The sequence below is a fragment of the Ursus arctos genome, chromosome X, assembly GCF_023065955.2.
Source record: "Ursus arctos isolate Adak ecotype North America chromosome X, UrsArc2.0, whole genome shotgun sequence".
Classification (NCBI taxonomy): Eukaryota; Metazoa; Chordata; class Mammalia; order Carnivora; family Ursidae; genus Ursus; species Ursus arctos.
Window position 1 is genome coordinate 42,587,765 of NC_079873.1, and position 21,899 is coordinate 42,609,663.

General features: G+C 38.6%; 2 protein-coding genes across 2 annotated transcripts in view; one reads left to right on the top strand and one right to left on the bottom strand.

Annotated features, from left to right (window-relative positions):
- Window positions 1-788: 788 nt before the first annotated feature.
- On the bottom strand, window positions 789-1,292 carry LOC113249018 (GTP:AMP phosphotransferase AK3, mitochondrial-like). Its single transcript, XM_044380839.2, has one exon. It carries the CDS (start codon window positions 1,290-1,292, stop codon window positions 789-791), a length of 504 nt encoding a protein of 167 aa, XP_044236774.1.
- A 4,183-nt stretch (window positions 1,293-5,475) lies between these two features.
- LOC125281250 (centromere protein V-like protein 3) overlaps window positions 5,476-21,899 on the top strand; it is a 35,338-nt gene continuing 18,914 nt past the window's right edge. Inside the window, 1 exon segment of the mRNA XM_048213792.1 lies at window positions 5,476-5,595. Within this exon segment, the coding sequence (XP_048069749.1) occupies window positions 5,476-5,595 (120 nt within the window).

Genomic DNA, 21,899 nt, shown 5'->3' on the forward strand with positions numbered 1-21,899 from the left:
AGCAGCAGTGACTTTGCATCCTGAAACTAATCTGCATATCCAGTTGCTTTTTTTCTGAAATTTGATAGACATGGTGTCTCACAAAACCATGTATCACAGTGCTAATGATGCCAGTTTTCTGGCATCAATCTATGCAAATGTCTTTGATGAGATACTTTCCCAAATGGCATGGATTTTTTTAACTTTTCCAGAATAAGAAAATTTTTATCAACCATTTACTCTTTCAAACAAAAGTTATATTACAACCAATTGCTCTTTTAATTTTGCTTTAGAAGATTTTTCAAAAGTTAAGACATACCTGATGTTTTTTATTTGCACACCTATAGAAGATAACTGGGTAAAACACACTAGATGAAAAGATGAATCTTAGTATCTGACTTATTTGGCACATCCTTAATTTCCAGGATAAAATCAGTAGAAGTGAAACTAACAATTTTCAAAGAATTCAGACTATGGACTCTGGGAAACAAACTTAGGGCTTCGGGGGGGGTGGGGGAATGGGATAGGCTGGTGATGGGTAGTAAGGAGGGCACATATTGCATGGTGCACTGGGTGTTATACACAACTAATGAATCATCGAACTTTGCATCAAAAACCAGGGATGTACTGTACGGTGACTAACATAATAAAAAATATTATTATTTAAAAAGAAAGAATTCATACATGCAAGTCTCAGGACAAGAAACTTCTAAATGCACAGATGAGGAGACTCTGCTCATCTTACTAGTTATATACACTTTTCCTCATGGAGTAACTGATGCTTTCTGGTTTATTTGTGGAACTTTTGTTCATAGGAAAGCATAGACACAGGGCCAGATCTTGTCTTCTGGAGAATGGTTCCAACATCCCAACACCACCTTTTTCTGGTAATATTCCAGTACTGGCTCTGTTTGGATTTCATAAGCCTTCAGTCTCTTGACAACTCTCTCTGGCTTATCATCCTCACACTGAATGAGAGGCTCTCCAGTCAGGTCATCAATGCCCACAGTTTTGGGAGGGTTGAATTCCATGTTGTCAACTTGGCCACTGGCTAGATGAACCCAGAAAGCAGTGAGACATTGCTTAATAACCTCAAAAGTCACTTTCAGATTAATTACTGTGTCTATTTGATAAGCTCTATCCAAGGCTTCTGCCTGTTGAAGTGTCCTTGGACAACCATCCAATAGCCAGCTATATTGGGTGAGGTTCTTCAGCTTACAAAGGGCCAATTGAGTCATGACATCATCTGGGATGAGCTTCCCCTGGTCAGTGAAAGTCTTGGCTAACACACCAGTTTCTATGCCTTGAAGCATGTCTTGTTCAGCACGAAGTGTTTGGTTATACACGACAACATGGTGCCCCCATGATCACTGCACTCAGCAACCTCGCGAACCACTCCATGGCCTGAGGGAAAGGCCCAGACAGAGCCCACAGCGGGCTCCCTGGCTATGTACTCCCTCTGTTCCACCGCCCCGCCCCGGATGGCCGGCTGCAGAATGTTTGTCTCATTCAAAAACACCCTCTAATTTGAAACATAAAATTATCCATCACATGTATACATTTAATGAGATCAGAGATATAACTGCAATTTGAGCCCCAGAATTGATTAAGGCCATGAAATTTTGCCAGTTTTGATCTTCAGCAGTTGTTAAATTAATTCAGTACCTAATGCTACAGAAGCACAAATGTCAATTAGCGACCTTTTTTTTTTTTTTTCCTGTATGAATTCATTTAGTAAATGTTGGGTTTCCAATTGGGTCAGATTCTGGACCTTTGTTTAATTTTTTTCTTCTTCCTACACCCACTTTTTTCTTCTTCTCCTTTTTTCTCCTCCTTTTTCTTTTCCTCTTTCCTTGTCTCCTCTTCCTTCTTCTTCCTCTCCTCTTTTCTCTAAGTTTTTATTTTAATTCCAGTATAGTTAACATACAGTGTATTATTAGTTTCAGGTGGACAATATAGTGATTCAACACTTCATACATCACCCAGTGCTCATCACAAGTGCCCTCCTTAATCTTCATCTCCCTCTCTCTCTCTCTCTCTCTCCCTCCCTCCCTCCCTCTTTTTTCTCTCTTTCCATATACTTGGAGGCATTATCCCTACCCTATTTATTTATAAATTTCTTTTTCCAGAGAGCCTCAAATTGGCATCATTGTTGGTATCCCAACATGGCAATATTTGTTTTTTAGGGTTTAAGGACCCTGGGCTTAAATTGGCTTTGAATTAATCTCCTGGTATGCTACAAGAGTGTCATTGGCATTTTTCCATAATTATCCTTGGGATTGAAATCTTTTTAGTGACAGGCATAGGCAGCAACAGGAACTCAAGTATTTTGTGGAGTCCTAGTGAGCCATCCACCTTTAGGGCTGTGAACCTCAAAAATTCAAATCTTCAAATAGCAACCACTTTCCAAATAGTGATAATTCTTCCTCCACACAAGTGACCACCTGACTAGTTCATACATTGCATATATTTCACAGGGTATAGCCGTTCCCATGAATGCTCTGTGGAATGGGGGACCAATGTCTGGTTGAGATACGTAATTAATTGGTCACAGGGTAAAAATTATTCTCATGAGCCTAGTGTCAGTAACAGCTTATTCTAAATTTGAAACACATCATTCATTCTATGACACAGAAATGGATCTGGACCATGACAAATGTCCCAGGGCTACTTTAAAGAGAACATCAATCTTATACTCCAGTCCACAAATGCTAATTATTTATCAAAACTTCCAACTTACTGTCTTTCCATAGCCACATGATTGGTATGATTGGTTCCTGCAGCAATCACTTCACCATTTTTTCCAATCCTCCCAATGTGTTACCCAAACCATATCCCTGATTTTGTACCTGTGTGATTCAGAAATTTCTTTTTTGTATTTCTTATACCATTTGATATGATCTCGCACCCCCTGACATGTGGGCCATGCCCAGACCACCTTAGGTGTTATTACCTCATATTAATGATTATTATTATTACAATAGCCACAATTGCCCAAATCCAACAAGCATAGTCAGATAACTAAAGAAGCATCAGATCAGAGTTTCCCATCCCCGCAATCTTGTTTCTTGCAAGTTCTAATAGCCAGGAGCAAGTATGGAAGTAACAAACAATAGAGTGAGAAGAATGAATTATATGGTTTGGATTTACTTACAGCCGTCTAGGCTTCCTCCCCCACCCCACCCCCAACCTCATAATTAGGCATTTTATTTGAATGGAAGGTAACCTTCTGTGGAATTACCATATTTAGAGTCCAGACTGCCTATCATAAGTGTGTGTTCCACTGGGAGCTGAACCTTCATTATCCAATTATCTTTTTCATTTTCTCCTTTAAGAGTTTATCTTTCAATCCATCTACTGCCTGGGGATGATATGGGGCATAAAATGTCCATAGAATTCCTATATAACTTCCCACTACTTGTTATTTGTTGCTATAAAGACAGCATCAATGTCTAATCACATGTTTAGAGAATCAAAATATGCTACACAGTTCACCTAAGAAGCATTGAATAGTATGGTCTCCATTTGCTAAGTAGACAGGGATGGTAATACAATATCCTGAAAAGGTATCTATGAAGTCAATGCCCAGTGGTACTCTCAAGAGGAAAATAGGGGGGCTATTATAGTCTGTTTGCCAGGATTGGCCAGATCTAGTACCTCAGGATAAGTACCTAAAGCTCCCTTTGCCACTTGACTGTGTAGCTAGCAGTTTGGGCACATTTTCTAGGCTTCTTAGTCTCATGTACTAGGTCTTGCTTTTGAGTTCAGCCCTGGAATCAGTAGGTCTTGCTTTTGGGGTTCATCCCTGGATTGTAGATGAATTACCATACCCTGCGCAGTGCTATATTCAGATGAATGCTGTATCCAGGTGTGCTTTTTTGGATACTGCAGATTTGATCAGTATGATGGTTGCTTTTATGTGTCAACTTGTCTGGAATAGTGTTCAGATATTTGGCTAAATATTATTTCTAAGTATTTTTTAAAGATTTTATTTATTTATTTATTTGACAGAGAGAGAGAGCAAAGTAGGCAGAGAGGCAGGCAGAGGGAGAAGGAGAAGCAGGCTCCCTGCTGAGAAGAGAGCCTGTCACAGGGCTCGATCTCAGGACCCTGGGATCATGACCTGAGCCAAAGGCAGATGCTTAACTGACTGAGAACACAGGTGCCCCTATTTCTAGGTATGTTTGTGATGATATTTCTGAATAAGATTAACAATTGAATTGATAGACTGAGTAAAGCAGATTGCCATTCCCAATGAGGGTGGTCATCATCCAACTGTTGAGGGCCTGAATAGAACAAAAAAGCAGATGGGGGAAGAAATTGTCCCCTCTCTGCCTTATTGTTTGAGCCGGAACACCAGTCTTCTGCCCTGAGACTGAGACTTATACCATTGTGCTCGCTTCGGCAGCACATATACTGAGACTTATACCATCAGCTCCCCCTGGTTCTCAGGCCTTCAGAGCTTTCCTGGGTCTCCTGCTTACAGGTGAGAGATCCTGGGACTTCTTAGCCTCCATAATCACTTGAGCCAATTCTTCATGATAAATAAATGAATAAGTTAATTAATATCCAATTGGTTTTGTTTTTCTGGAGAACCCTGATTAATACAGATTTTGATACTGACAGTGGTTCTAGAGGAATAGATGTTAAGAATGAGTTTTCTGACCTGTTTCAGAGTTTCTGGAATTGACTCTCCATACTTATTAGATTTAAAGATGCTAATGACTATTTCCAGTAGTAAAGAGCAATGATAGAACATGGCAGGGTCTGGCAATACAGATATACAAAATACTTGTATTGTATATTCCTAATCTTATAAGAAGCAAGGAGTTGGGTGACCGCATATATGGTAGTTTTGAATATTTTTGGAAAATTGGTGAATATAATGAGATTGGCTTATTAGGAGGATGCTCCTAATGTCACTGGACAAAGTAGTGGAAAAAAAAAAAAGGATGGGCTCAGGGATTTAATTCCCAGCTCAAGCACCACATAAATTATCTGAAAGTTTTTCTGTGTGCCCTGAAGGAGACCCTTATCTCCTGCAGCTGCAGGGCTGAGACTGCTGAAAATCAAACACAGAATTTCATCCAGCAAATAGCTGAGTTACAACACAAGTTGAAGTCCCAGTCTCACAGGGTGTCTACTATTAAGGGCATTGATTAGAAAAGATGGGGAATGAAGCATGAGAGACTATGGAATCTGAGAAACAAACTGAGGGCTTCAGAGGGGAGGCGGGTGGGGGAATGGGGTAGGCTGGTGATGGGTAGTAAGGAGGGCACGTATTGCATGGTGCACTGGGTGTTATACACAACTAATGAATCATCGAGCCTTACATCAAAAACCAGGGATGTACTGTATGGTGACTAACATAATATAATAAAAAATATTATTATTATAAAAAAAATAAAAGTGCTTTGATAATCTAAAAAAAAGAAAAGATGGGATATTATAAGTTGGGATGGGAACATATGGGAATATTTTGATGAAGTTCACGACATGACACCTCTAAATTCTGATGAGTCTGCTTTGCCAATGAAAATGCCAACCCCAGTGGTAGCAGCTTTCCCACTTTCAGAGTTAGCAGCCCTTCCACCCCCATCTGAAGAGATTAGCCCTGTATCACTTTAGGAAACTGTAATGTCTTCACCCAGGCAGTTGCCATGCAAGACAATGGTGATTCTCCTCAAGGCTCATTCCCACCACCCATTTGCTTCTATACCTGTAATTAGATTCAAGTCTCAGCAGACCCCTAAAGGTGAGGTACAAAGCATGACCCATGAAGAGATGTGCTACACTCCAAAAGAACTGAACTGCAACTGGAGGCACCACCTGGTTAAGCTTATGATGATCCACTATCATTCTCGAAGATCCATCTGTCTTCCACATAGGCCAAATACTCAAGTTGATATACATATGCGTGTGTGCGTGTGTGTGTGTGTGTGTGTAGGTGTAGGTGTAGGTTACCAACAGGGGTTGAGTCTTGCGTGATTTGCTGCCATTTAATGTCTCTACAGAGGCTGAGAATTCTCTAGTCATCCTCCTGCCAGGGGGTAGGGTGAGTTCACAACTTCCTTGGGTCCACAGCCCTTACAGAAGTCTTGTTTGTTTATTTTTTTAAGATTTTATTTATTTATTTGACAGAGAGAGAAAACGAGGACAAGCAGGGGGAGCAGCAAGCAGAGGGAGAAGCAGGCTCCCCACTGAGCAAGGAGCCCAATGTGAGACTCAATCCTAGGACCCTGGGATCATGACCTGAGCAGAAGGCAGATGCTCAACCAACTGAGTCATCCAGGCGTCCCATTGTTTATTTTTGGATGCACAGGTGGGAGCGAATCTTCCTGGATCCTTGGACGAAAGGTGTACTTTTGTTCAGTTATAGATGTCTATTTATTTAAAAAGTGGGGGGAGAAAAGAACAAGTTATGTTGCCATGATGCTGATGCAACTCTAGTTGGGGACTTTAACATAACTTTCTCAACAATGGATAGATTGTCCACTCAGAAAATCGGTAAGGAAACATTGGACTTAAACTACACAATAGAGCTACACAATAGATGTACCTAACAGACATTTACAGAACATTCCATCCAAAAGCAGTATACGTAGTCTCCTCAAGTGTACATGGAATATTCCCAGGATAGATCATATGTTGGGCCATGAAACAAGTCTTAATAAATTTAAGAAGATTGTAAGCATATCAAGCATCTTTTCTGACTCCAATGGTACGAAACTAGAAATAATTACAAGAAGAAAACAGGAAAACTCACAAACTCCTGCTTTTGCCCATGAGTCAGTGACCATGTAACAGGGTGCATTCTGGGAGGTGTTTTCCAGGGCAAACACCATGGAAATATCTTTTTGAACAAAGTTCTCTTTTTCATGCACTGTTGTAGTACAGTTTTCTTTGGGGCTGCACAGAAGCAGGGACCCAGTACACCTCATGGCCTTGAATTCAGCTGATCCATCTGTGAATCAGGCCCAGGTATCCTCAGGAACCTCAAGTGTGCTAAAGCCCCAAGAAGCCCAAGGTGCTGGCACAGACCCCATATCTGAGACAACTTCATCTGGATGGTGACCAGACACTTTTTTATGTACTGTGAGATGCCATAATGCCTATCTTACTTTTTCCCCTGAATATACCACTTCCAGTTAATAATGGATGCTTTTGTACAATATCTATTTTGTTGGGTGTTCTCATTTCTGACCCATCCGAGGGTAGGGATATCAGGTTGTAACAACATTGCTGTTGCTTTGTCAGTTTCTCAGAGTCCACCAACACCCAATAACAAGCCACTAATAGTCTCTCAAATGAGGTATACCATGTGGTCACCTGCTGCCTGGTGAGGGACTATCCAAAACCCTGGGGAGAACCATTGTGTAGTGACCAGACCTTTCTGTCACAAGCTCCAGTCTGCATAATTGTCAATTACTGACACTTGTACCTGAAGTAGCTCCTTAGAGCTGAGTGGCCCAAGTGGAAGTCTATACAACTTTCTAGATAGTTTCTAGGGCCTGTTGGTGGTCAGGGCCACATTCAAAGATGGTTACTTTTTCCTCAGATGAGGTATGATGAACTTTAAATATTGAACAAGTCTATCAGATGTTGTGCCCCCTTTTGTTTGCTGGAGTTTTTAAGGTAATAAGTTTTTCTATAATAAGTTTAGGGGTTGTTCTCTGGGCATCAGCCCACATGGTTACCAAGAGTATTACTTGCATTGCTGGCCACTGATTCTTGTCAGAGTTAATCCTTCAGCCCTGGTTACTCACATATTGTACCATTTATCTAAGACAGTCTGTGTGCTGTCTTTAGCCCTTCCAGCCCAAAATAATGTCATCAATGAAATGTTATTAGAAAACCTGTGGTGAGGTTTCAGTCTTTTCTATGTCTCAGCCTATTCAATGATGAGAAATCATGGGAGAGTTCAGATCACATTGAGGCAGCACATTAAACATATATTTCAATCTGACCCACATGAAGGCAAATTAGTTTTGATCACGTAGATCCAGGGGAATGATGAAGAAGAGATCAGCAGTGCTCAGCACTGCACAAAATGCTCAGTCATCATTATGCTATCTGGAATTGCAGGGATGAGGGAGACTACTGCATTGAGTTAACAATAGTTCAAAGTGAAGTGTCAAATACCATTGGCCTTTTTCACCAGACACACAGAAATAATATAAGATTATATGGTTTCTTTAAGCATCTCTGCCTCCACTAGTCCTTGATTATCACCCTGGTATCTTTATTGCTTTACAGTAACTACATGACTAGACTCGGGAAGTCAGGCAGACTCCTGGTTTTGCATTCACATCACTACCACTGTTCTAATTGTGGTATTTCTCAATAGGGAATATCCCTTTAAAGTCAAGAAAAGTATGTTACAACCACTTTAGTGGGTATTGGCCCCAAAAGACCCACATATAAGGTTTTATAAGTCAGTTGTCCAATCTGAGATTTATTTCCAAATCTACTTAATTTGAGGTTGTAAAATTTTCCTATTGCTGCTATAACAAATTATCACAAACTTAGTGGCGCAAAGCAACACAATTTTATTCTGCTACAGTTCTGGAAGTCAGAATTCTAAAATTAAAGCATTAGCAGGCCTGCATTCCTTTTGGAAACTTCAGGGAAGAATCCATTTCCTTGCTTTTTCCATATTCTAGAGGCTACCTGAATTCATTGGCTCATGGCCCCTTCCTCTATCTTCAATACCAGCAGCATAGAATCTTCACTCCTCTGACCTTCTGCTTCCCTCTTATAAGGACTATAATGATTCTTATGATCACATTGGGCCCACCTGGATAATCCAGCATAAGCTCTCCATCTCAAGATTCTTAACTTAATCACAACTATTTCATTCCCTTTGCCATGTAACATATTCACCGGTTCTGGGGATTAGGATGTGAACATTTTGGGGGCAGGCATCATTTAGCATACCATACTGGCCATGCTCATGGGTGCTGCTCAGCACCATAGTGCTTTTGTCCCTATGTTCAAAGAGTTGAAAAGGTTTGGCAACCTTCATTTCCATCATGTCCCCGACACACCCTGACCAGTGCACAAGGCCTTTAGACCCTCTTAGGGAAGGAAGAACACTGGCCTTGTCCTAATCTTTTTGTCTTGAAGTTTGGTAAGGTCTGGATAAAGAAGTGATATTGAAGGTGTTGGATCAACACTAATTCGAACAGCACAAACTTCAGCAAGTTCCTCTTGGTCCTCCTTCTGTTTGTCTACAGTAAATGCTAAAGCTGGCCAGGGATCATTCCCTACTACAGCCAGGATCTTTAAGTTTTGTAGTCCTCTTATGGTCTGATAGTGCATTTCCTTCATGGGTACAATGAACTGAGTGTTTTTGTGCCCCCAAAATTCATATGTTAAAATCCTATCCCCAATGTATTTGGAAGTGCAGATTTCAGGACACGATTAGCTCATGAAAATGGAGCCCTCATGAATGGGACCAGTGTGTTTATAAGAGAGGCTCCCAGAGAGCTCTCTTGACCCTTGTGCCATGTGAGGCCATAGCAAGAAGATGGCTGTCTATAAACCAAGAAACAGGATCTCACACCAGACACTAAATACGCTTGCACCTTGATCTTGGACTTCCCCAGGCTCTAGAACTGTGAGAAATAAATGTCTGTTGTTTAAGCCACTCAGTCTTTAGTATTTTGTTAAGCAGCATGAATAGACTAAGACAATGAGCCAATTGTCACATTCCTCTTTGGAGCTCCCCTGGCATAATAGCCTAGTCAACATGGTTCTATGGTCTAGAACTTCAATTTTTTTTCTCTTCATTATCCTGAAAGACATTGTCTTAGTCTTTTGTCCAGGTTTCCATTTTGACAGTTTGTTGGACAGAATCTGGAAGCAATATCTGGGATGCAAGAGAAGATGTAATTGGTCTTGACAGCCTGGTACTACCAACTGAACAAACCAGTCAGTCTGTCCATGGATAAATATCTCATCTGAGCACTCACATGCTCCATTATAAATCCAGGCTCGGGTTACAGTGACCATAAGGGAAGTTATAGCTTTCCCTGTTCTCATCTATGTGTGTTTATCAGATGACAGCAACTCATCTCAGGTAGACCACCATTTTATTATAAATGTAAAGATCCACTGCAACAAGCCCTGGTTGTTCTTTACATGTTTTTCCATGCTCATGTCATCCATCAGCCAAGGTGCACATGGCCATGCTGGCTTTGAGTATGGGTCCGTCTTTAGGTAGCCCAGTGATTTCCATCCCCTCCCACCCATCAAAACTAATATGGCTCCCTCACCTGCTAGTCAAAGGGGCCAAGCCTCTGTAGTTTCATTAGGCTTTTGCTCAAACCTATCTCTAATTTCCCACATTTCCTAGTCACTGTAAGAGTAGACCTTAGCACATCTCTGAGTATCCGACAACTCTTGATTACCAGGGAGTACTTTATCTGTGGCTATAGCTAATAATCAGGAGGAAATAGTTTTGCTTTCCCAATAGCAAGGAGAGTGAATAACAACCAAGGAATATTTTGTTTAGCTTTAGAAGGTCCCCAACTCTTATCTCCAACTGTAACTACTGGTGCGACTCATTAGGGTTCTCATTATCATGATGGTCAAGCACTAGTTCTCTACCTTGCACTGAACACTTCAGTAACTAGGTCTACTACTACCCACCAAGGTCCCATTACATACCTGGCTACTCAGCCTGAGGGGTCTCACCTACTTCTTTTTCTAAAAAGACATTTAAACCTTATAGGCCTCTAAGAGGAGGGGGTTAAAAATCTGAATGGAGTCAATCTGCCAGGAACAGGTGGGGCCAAAGTCCCCTGTAGCATCACCTCTTACTGTAAGATAAATGGCCAATTTTTGTAGGAGTTACAAATTTTCTATCAGAAACATACTGTTTTTTAGTTTGCAAAAGGCAGCAGTTTTTCTTTGACTTGCAGAAGGATTCAATGCCGTGAAGCTGCTATTATCTGAAGAAGTTTTCTTGGCAAGCAGGCCTTGAATTTTTGGGGGGCTTATCAGGAACTCTTGCTAGCAGGCTGCCAAGGCCACTGAGAATGAGATCCTAATTTGCCAACCAACAAAACATCATTGTACAGTGAAAACTTTGGATATGAAAGTAATTTTCTAATATTTTATAAACATTCAAATTTAAAACATGTATCACATTTCAAACCAATTACACATTTTTACAACTGTACACATAATGAATCATCCTGAACCTCACTCACAAGTTACTTTAACTTTTTTAAAAAATCCTCCACGGCAAGTTTCCCCACATTCTATTAGGTGCTTTTCTCTCTCTCTCTCTCTCTCTCTCTCTGTCTCTCTCTCTCTTTTTTTTTTACAGAAACACGGAACAAAGAATTTTAACTTAGGCACTTCTGGATTACACTGTAGCTGAAAGCTCAAGGGGTGGGGGGAAAATGTGGCACAGAGGAAGCAACTTTCATGTTAAACGTTATCTTCAACTTTACTTTTGGTTTAAAATGGCCACTCACAGGTCTCAACAATGATGAACTTATAATAAAAACAAAACATCAATTCAGCAGCTCATTTTGATCTTACTTCTAGCCACTTGACCTCCAAACATTTATCAATGGGTAACACTAGGGGATCCCTGGGAATCCTATCCCCTAACCTGGCTCACACAGCTCCTGTGGGAAGACCCCGTCCTCTCAGCTTGCCCACCTCCTAGGCCAAGGGCTGCACTACCTGATCATGAGGCGTCTTACCCTTCCTAACAGGTCTCATATAATCCCTTACTAGGAGGACCCTACTTTCTCTTTCGTGTACCACATAGGTGAGAGCATGTACTACCAGATACCAGGAAATCTATCTTATCTCCTAACCTGGCCTATGCAGCCCCATGTTTTCTAAAAGGATATTTTAAATTTACAGCCCCACACTGGATACAAAATTTGTGAAGCTCACTAATAAAAACAAGGCAAGGCCAAAGTTAAGGTCTAACTACTTTGACCTGAAAAGATGCAATGAGACAATTTTTAGATTTAGACTGTTTATTACTTACATAGATAATAAATGAAGCTTAGCCAAAGGTACCAGCAACCTGTGATCTTTGTCTCACACATCAAAAAGGATAACAGAAAAAAAGGGGCCAGGAGATTACAACACAAATTGTGAGGTACTTTTTTGCTTGGAACCAAATCTAGACAACAACTAAGTGACTTTATATTCCCCAGCTCTATTTTGAGGAACATTGGACAGAAAGTTTCCTATCTCCTCAGAATCAGGGAGGAGATGAGAAATTGTCTCCTGACAGCCTCCTAGGGGAGATAGGAATGTGAGTAAATGGCCTTGTAGCAGTTCGCATGCCCTCCCATGCTCTTGTGTTCTGAGAAGATCACAAGGTGTTCCTATAGGACTAAGATTAGCTGTGGCTTAGGCTTTTGCCTATATGGATACATGAAAGGGCACCAGGACACCATGATAGAGCCATTTTCCTATGGGTAAGAATCAAAGATGTGAATCCATTGATTGATAAAATTACTAAGTATGTTTAGAGCTTTCATGTTCATAATAAGACATATTTCCTCATTTTCCTTCTCCTTTGCCCATTCATTCGATTTATTTTATTGTCTCCTCTTTTTCTTTCCTCCCTTCTCAGCACTCTATACAGACTTCAAATTCAGTAGCTATAGTTCTTTGCCACGCTATTCTGTTAGTGTTTGCCCCCTCACTAGTTTGTGATACCTTTGAGAGGAAGGACCCCATTTCATTGGCCTTTTCATATCTAATAGATATCACACTGCATGAAATATGGAGACATATTTGTTGAATTAAAATTAGTTTCGGCATTAACACTGATAGGAAAAATATCCCCTCCAATCTGAAATTAGTATAGACTTTTTTCTCTGTAGATGTCTGCTTGTGTATCAGGTGACTTAGTGTATCAGGTGCTATAGAAATTCTCTTAGGCAGCTCTGAGGTGTTTGAGGACTAGAAATTGGACTCGTTTTTCTGTGTCTATCCACACAGTGACCAGCTCAGTTCTCAACACCTAATATGACATTAAGCAGCATTTCTACCATTTTAATAACCCATGCCACCTTCATGGTTTTTATCTCATCTGCATATAACCTGTACTTAATATTTTTAACTAAATCAAGGTAACTCTAAAAATGAATAATCTGGGAAAGAAATAATATTATGACATAAAAATTAAAAAGTTAATATATCTACACCTACACCAGCCCCAGAATCTCCTCCCTCGAAGAATATACCCTCCAACCCTATGGATTCTTCAGGTGTTCACCCACCAGTCCCAGGCTCTGTTAGGGACTGGTACTCCCAGTCCTAGGGGATGCTCCTGATAGGGCCACCAGAGAAATCAGAAAGACCCTAAAGCCAAGTACTTAGCAATTCCCCTACCTTGATCTCAGAATTTTTCTGAGCCTGGTAAAGTAGAGCAGATGGAGGACAAGGAAGAGAACAAGGAGCTCGTCTTGGCTTACTCCCCTTAAGGGTGAAGATATTCAGCTTTATACCTCTAAGGTTCTAGGAAAGATGAGCCTCATAGCGTTATTTTTTTTAAAGAGGCATTTACAAATCAAAACTCACAACTCTGAAGAGAATCTGCCAAATTCCAAGGTCCCCTCTACACACCTTACCCAGAGAAATTACCCAACCAGGCCCTGAAGGATAGAGTGGTGACACCAAGAGGCTATATACGATAGAAAGAAGAGCCAAGATTTCTTTCTAGACTCTAGGACAGGATAGTCTCTAAAAACCTAGTATTACCAGAAAGAACAGAAGAGTTATGAGAGAGAAGAAAGCTTGAAGGAGAAAATGATTCACTCAGTAAAGACTTTGCTTTTTAACATACAAAACTGTGGCTTTAATGACTTCAAAAAGCAGAGGCATCTGGACACATTGCATAGACACTTGCACACATATACACACAACTTCACACATTCAAAGAATATACAGAAAATCTGTATTAACATACAACCAATTTTGTGATATTTAAAGAGAAAGGAACACATTTTTCTCTTTGGGTAAAAAAGATATATAGCGAATTCATGTAATGATTTCCAATGTACTAAGCACTTAATGTATATTCTCTCTTTTATTCCTCACAAAAAAGCTTTAGATATTGTTATCCCATTTTATAAGTGAAAAACTGAGACCAATAAATCTTTAATGACTTGCCCCAGTCGAATCCGTAGCTATTTAAGAGTCACAAGAATACAGTCTCTCATTTAATTATGGTCCACTAATTCTCCCTGGTTTCCTTCCTTTTTAAAACTGATATAGCAGTAAATACTTTTCATCCTATCTCCTTATGCTTTTCAGCCAGTTCTTCACAGATCTACCCTAAGATCTCTGCAAATATGGCAGTGAGTTTCAGGGAAATAATAAATATTTTAAAATATTTTTAACAGAAAAAAATATTTTAATGTCATGATGCATTTTAAATGGAAGAGGGAACTTTGCTAACAACTGCTGCAGCTAAGACTACAAAAACTGGGCTGTCAGCTAAAGTGTTAGAACTTTTTCTATTACTTCCTCAATATAATTTCCAATCCAATTGCTTGAATGGATTCTACTTCTTTACTTCTCAACTGTCCCCCATGCCTCTATAATCCATCCTTCATCTGGTCATACTAAACATTTCTATATTCTTTGAAACCATGTGCTTTCACTTCCACACCCCCATACCCACACCTCATCACTCTCCTTCCCTTTACTCTTTTTCTTTCAGCTTTATTGAGGTAAAACTGACATTAAAAGCTGTAAGATATTCAAAGTGTGCAACATGATAATTTGATATATGTATACATTGTAAAAGGGTTCTCCCCATCGAGTTAGTGAACACTTCACATAAATCTATCAGCTCACACATTTACTCCCTTTTTTTGGAGAGAACATTTAAGTTCTACCTTCTTAGAAATTTCAGTTACACAATACAGTGTTATCAACTCTAGCCATCATGCTATACATTACATCTTTAGACCTTATTAATCTTATAACTGAAAGTGTTTGCTTTTTTTTTAAGTAGACTCCACCCCCAGTGTGGAGTCAAGCATGGGGCTTGAACTCATGACCCTGAGATCAAGACCTGAGCTGAAACCAAGAATTGGTCAGGTCACTCGATTGCCTGAGCCAGCTCAATGCCCAAAAAAGTGTGTACTCTTACCAAACTCTCCCTATTTCCTCCACCCAAGGCCCACTTTTCTATTGTTTCTAATTTTTTTTATCTTTTCTATTTTTAGAAGTCCACATATAAGTAATACCATGCAATATTTGTTTTTCTCTGGATTATTTCACTTAGCGTAATGCCTTCTAGAGTCAACCATGTTGTCATAAATGGCAAGATTTCCTTCTAAGGCTGAATAATACTCCATTGTATATATACATAATCCCACATTTGCTTGATCCATTCATCCACTGACAAACACCTAGGTTGTATCTATACCTTGGTTATGGCTGCAATGAACATGGCAGTAGAGATACCTCTTTAGTATCTTTGGTTTTGTTTCCTATGGATCTGTATGCAGAAGTAGAATTGCTGAATCATAGGGTAGTTCTATGTAATTTCTTGAGAAATCTCCATGCTGTTTTCCACAGTAACTGTACCAATTTAAATTCCCAAGAACTCTGTGCAAGATTTCCCTTCTATCTACATTCTCACTAGAGTTTCTTATCTGTCTTTTTGATAATAGCCATCTTAACAGGTCTGAGGTTATATCACATCGTGGTCTTGTATTTCCCTGATGATTTATGTCTTTTTTGAAAAAAGTGTCTATTTCAGTCCTTTCCCCAATTTTTATTTGGGTTATTTGCTTGATTTCTATTGAGTTGTATGAGTTCCTTGTATATTTTAGATTATTAACCCCTTATCAGGTAGTTTGCAAATATTATTTCCCATTCCATAGGTTGCCCTTTCATTTTATTGACAGTTTCCTTTGCTGAGCAGAAGCTTTTTTAGTTTAATGTACTCCCATTTATTTTTGCATTTGTGGCTTTTGCTTTTGGTGTCAAAAAAATCATTGCCAAGACCAATGTCAAAGAACTGATTCCATATGTTTTCTTCTAAGTGTTATACAATTTCAGGTCTTATATTTAAATATTTAATTCATTTGAGATTATTTTTTATGGTGTAAAATAGGGGTCCATTTTCATTTTTTTTGCATGTGATGATATAGTTTACTAATATCATTTATTAAAGAGACTATCCTTTCCCCATTGTATATTCTTGGATCCTGTCATAAATTAATTGACCACAGATGTGTGGGTTTATTTCTGGGCTGTCTACTCCACTCCATTAATCTATGTGTCTGTTTTCATGTCAGTGCCATACTGTTTTGAGTACTATAGTTTTCTAAAATAATTTGAAATCAGGAATTGTGATGCCTCCAGCTTTGTTATTCATTCTCAAGATTGCTTTGGCTATTCAGGGTCTTTTGTGGTTCCATACAAATTTTAGAATTTTTTTTCTATTTCTGTGAATAATGCTATTGGAATTTTGATAGGGATTGCATTGAATCTGGAGATTGCTTAGTTGAATTAATTCCTAAGTATTTTATTCTTTTTGATAAAATTATAAATGGGATTATTTTATTTACTCTTTCTTATTGTTTGTTGTTACTATATAGAAATGCAACTGATTTTTGCATACTGAGTTTGTATCCTACAACTTAACTGGATTCACTGATTAGTTCTAACAAAGTTTTGGTTGGGTCTCTAGGGTTGTCTGTATATAATATCACGTCATCTGCAAAAAGAGACAGTTTTACTTCTTCCTTTCTGATTTGGATGCCTTATTTATTTTCTTTTATCTATTTATTTTGTCTAATGATTCTGACCAGGACTTTTAATACTATGTTGAAAATATTGGTGAGAATGGGCACTCTTTCTTGTTCCTGATCGTAGAGGAAAAACTTTCAGCTTTCCACCAATGAATATGATGTCACATGTGGCCTTGTCATATATGGCCTTTATTATGTTGAAGTACAGTTCTACTATACCTAATTTGTTGAGAGTTCTCATTACAAAAAGATGTTGGATTTTGTCAAATGATCTTTCTGCATCTATTGAAATTATCACATTTTTATCCTTTATTTTGTTAATGTGGTGTAACACACTTACTGATTTGCAAAGACATCTTTGCATCCCATGGATAAATTCCACTTTCTCATGGTGTACAATATTTTTAATGTGCTGTTGGATTCAATTTGATAATATTTGTTGAGGATTTTTGCATTTGTGTTCAACAGGGATACTGGCCTCTAATTTTATTTTCTTGTAGTATCCTTGTATGGCTTTGGTATCAGGGTAATGCTGACTTCATAAAATGAGTTTGGAAGTGTTCCTTCCTCTTCAAATTTTTGGAATAGTTTGAGAAGAATTGGAATGATATCATATGGTCCTGGACATTTTTCTTGGGACATTTTTGATTACTGATTTTGCCTCCTTACTAATAACTGGTCTGCTCAGATTATGAATTTCTTCGTGATTCAGTATTGGTAGATTGTTTCTAGTAATTTTTCCATTTCTTCTATGTTGTCCAATTTGTTGGCATATAATTATTCATAGTAGTCTTTTCGTCTCCTGTGATCCTTTGTGTGGTATGAGTTATAATGTCTTTTCTTTCATTTATAATTTATTTAAACCCTCTCTTTTTTTTCTTTTATCCAAAGTTTTGTCAATTTTATTTTTCTTTTCAAATAAACAGCTCAATCTTTTCTTGTGGGTTTTTTTTTTTTTTGTAGTCTCTATTTCATTTATTTTTGCTTTGATCTTTGTTATCATCTTCCTTCTACTAACTTTGGGCTTAGTTTGTTCTTCTTTTTCTAGTTACCTAAGGTATACAGTTAGGTTGTTTATTTGTGATTTTTTTCTTAATGTAGACATTTATCATTATAAACTTCCCTCTTACAATAGCTTTTGCTACATCCCATAAGTTTTAGTACTTCCTTTCTTTGTCTGAATATATTTTTTGAATTCTCTTTTTATTCCTTCTTTGACCTATTAGTTGTTCAGTAGGGTGTTGTTTTCTTTCCACATATTTGTGAGTTTTCCTGTTTTCTTCTTGTAATTATTTCTAGTTTCGTACCATTGGAGTCAGAAAAGATGCTTGATATGCTTACAATCTTCTTAAATTTATTAAGACTTGTTTCATGGCCCAACATATGATCTATCCTGGGAATATTCCATGTACACTTGAGGAGACTACGTATACTGCTTTTGGATGGAATGTTCTGTAAATGTCTGTTAGGTACATCTATTGTGTAGCTCTATTGTGTAGTTTAAGTCCAATGTTTCCTTACCGATTTTCTGAGTGGACAATCTATCCATTGTTGAGAAAGTTATGTTAAAGTCCCCAACTAGAGTTGCATCAGCATCATGGCAACATAACTTGTTCTTTTCTCCCCCCACTTTTTAAATAAATAGACATCTATAACTGAACAAAAGTACACCTTTCGTCCAAGGATCCAGGAAGATTCGCTCCCACCTGTGCATCCAAAAATAAACAATGGGACGCCTGGATGACTCAGTTGGTTGAGCATCTGCCTTCTGCTCAGGTCATGATCCCAGGGTCCTAGGATTGAGTCTCACATTGGGCTCCTTGCTCAGTGGGGAGCCTGCTTCTCCCTCTGCTTGCTGCTCCCCCTGCTTGTCCTCGTTTTCTCTCTCTGTCAAATAAATAAATAAAATCTTAAAAAAATAAACAAACAAGACTTCTGTAAGGGCTGTGGACCCAAGGAAGTTGTGAACTCACCCTACCCCCAATCGCTGCAGTCAGAAAGAAAACCTGAAGAATGGCACACCTGGGCAGATACCCACACATGAGAAAATTATTAGAGTCCAGCCTGTCGGAGGGAGATTCCAGCATACCTTTGCAGTGAGATAGAGATGAGTTTGGACACACAGTAGAGGGAGGTTATCACCACAGCCACCTCCTTCCCCAGGATTACAGTGCAAGGATCTGAGCTGTTTGGCAGCAGCAGTGGTGATCTTCCTATAGAGGAGGTGGAAACTGGAACATCTTCCATGGAGGAGTGGAAAGCAAAAGCAGTGAGAGACTGGCTATCTCAGTGCAGTGGTAACTAGAGAAGCCTATTTCTCTCCAGTAGCACCCAGATTTCTGAGGAAAGACCTACATCACTGGAGGAAGGGAGGAGAAAGGGAAGGAAGCAGGTATGAATATTAAAAGGCATTAAAGGAACGCAATTCCCAGCTGTCTTCTTCAGGACTTCAGCAGGAATCTGCCCACAAACCTTTGAGAGTACCCCAACGAAGCACTGCCCCACCAGGCCATGGGTATCCCTAAAGCTCTAAGTGCTAAATCTCCCCACCTACCTTACCCTGTGGGCAGCTCCTTGTGTGTGCTTCCTAGTGTGGCAGTGAGAGAAAGTCAGATAATTTGAGTGCTCTTGGAAAAATAGTCCAAAATCTGTGGGCAAGGGAGAAAACACAAACTGGAGCTGCAGTGCCACCTTTTGTAAAACTAAAGAAAGAGAAGCTTTCTGCAGGCAGCTTGGCAAATTATAATAACAAGAGAAAACATAAAGTTAAAAATTCTGCCATAAGAGGGAACAAGAGTAAAGCAGGTCTATCCCTTATAAATCTGTTATTCCCCAGAGAAATAACACCAACAAAAAGTACACCATCTGAAAATAATAAGTAAAGATACTTAAAGTGAGAAAGTAGCAACTCAGAAATACAAGGAACTCAAAAAATCAAGGAAATATGCCATTGTGAAAAGGTATCAATAATTCTCCAGCAACTGAACCCAAAGACACAGAATAATGCAATCAACTGATAAAGAATTCAAAATAGCTGTACTGAAGAAACTCAACAAGCTATAACTCAGAAAGATCAATGAGATTAAGAAAAAAATACATGAACAAAATTTCTTATGATCTCTTATAAAACAGGGTGCCTGTGTGGCTCAGTGCGTTAAGCGTCTGCCTTCAGCCCAGGTCATGTTCCTGGGGTCCTGGGATCGAGCCCCACAACAGGCTCCCTGCTTAGTGGAGAGCCTGCTTCTGCCTCTTCCCCTGCTTGTACTCTCTCGCTTGCTCGCTCACTGTCTCTCAAATAAGTAAATAAAATCTTTTTAAAAATCTCTTATAAAACAGATTGAAACTATAAAAAAGAACCAAATAGAAATTCAGGAGCTGAATAATTCAATGAATGAGATGAAGAATGCAACAGAAAGCATCTGTAGTAGAGTAGAACAGATAGAAGATAGAATAAATGACTGGCAGAATAGGAATTTTGAAACAACACATTTACAACAGAAAAAAAGAGAAAAGAATACAGAGCAAAGAAAGCCTACATGATCTATGGGATTCAATTAAAAGGGCAAACATTTAAATAATCAGGATTCTGGAAAGAATAGAGAGGGAAAGGGGGGGAAGAAATTTTAGTTAAAAAACAGTAGCTAAAAACTTCCCAAGCTTGGGGAAAAGAAGCTAACAGATGATCCTATTATCTCAATGCCAAAAGACCTTCTCCAGGGCACATTATAATGAAACCATCAAAAATCAAAGGTAAAAAAAAGAATACTAAAGACCACTAGGGAGGAAAAAAAGAGTACAACCTACAAAGGAACACCCATTGGGCTATCGGTAAAGTTCTCAGCAGAAACCATATAGGCCAAGAGAGAGTAAAATGACATATTCAAAGCGGTGAAAGATAAAAATTGCCAGCTAAGAATATTCTATCTAGAAAAATTATCCTTCAGATATGAAGGAGAAATAAAGACTCACAGACAAATAAAAGCTGAGAAGGTATATCACCACTAGATTTGCCTTGGAAGAAATGCTAAAGGGAGTTCTTCATGCTGAAATAAAAAGACAATAATCAGAGATGTGAAAATGTATAAAAGTATACAACATACCGATAAAATGAAAAATATATAGCCAGATTCAGAAGACTCCAATTCTATAATAGGATGGTATATTAATTACTTAACTACAGTATCAAAGTTAAAGGAAAAGAGTATTAAACATAACTATAGCTACTTGGATTTGTTAACAAATACACAGCATAAAAGAGGTAAATTGTGACATCAAAAAAGGGGGGAAGAGTAAAAGGGCAAAGCCTTCAAAAATGAATGTAGATAAGTTGCTGTCAGCAAAAAATGGATGATTTCATCTATAAGATGTTTTATGTAAGCCTCATGAAACTGCAAAGAAAAAATCTAAAGTTTACAAAACATAAAAAAGGGGAAACAGAGTAGTAACTGTGGAAAACTACCAATTTACAAAGGTAGGCAGAAAGAAGGGGAAAAATTAAAAAATGGAAATATAAAACAACCAGAAAACAATCAATAAGAGGGCAATAGTAAGTCCTTACATATCAGTAATCACTTTAAATGTAAATGAATTGAATTCACCAATCAAAAGGCATGAAGTGGCTAGATGGATTACAAAAAAAAAGACCCAACTATATGCTGCCTACAGGAGGCTCATTCAACTTTAAAGACAAACAGGCTCAAAGTGAAGGGATGAAAAAAGATACTCCACACAAATGAAAACCAAAAGAAAGTGGAGATAGCCATACTTATATCAGACAAAATAGACTGTAAGCCAGAAATGGTAACAAGAGACAAAGAACGTCATTATATAATGATTAAGTGGTCAAAACAACAAGAAAATATAAGAATCATAAATACATGCACCCAACATTGGAGCACCCAAATATATCGCAAATACTAATAGATCTGAAGGGAGAAATACACAATTATATAATAATAGGAGGAGACTTCAATACCTCACTTTCAGCAATGGATGGATCATCCAGACAGAAAATCAAGAAAACACTGAACTTAAAACATGCTGTAGACCAAATGGATATAACAGACATATATAGAATATTCCATCCAACAGCAGCAGGATATACATTCTACTCAAATATACTGGAACATTCTTCAGGACAGATCATAGGACACAAAGCAAATC

Bases quoted from the DNA above. Each gene is read 5' to 3' on its own strand.
- LOC113249018 (XM_044380839.2), bottom strand. From the start codon at position 1,292: ATGCTTCAAGGCATAGAAACTGGTGTGTTAGCCAAGACTTTCACTGAC.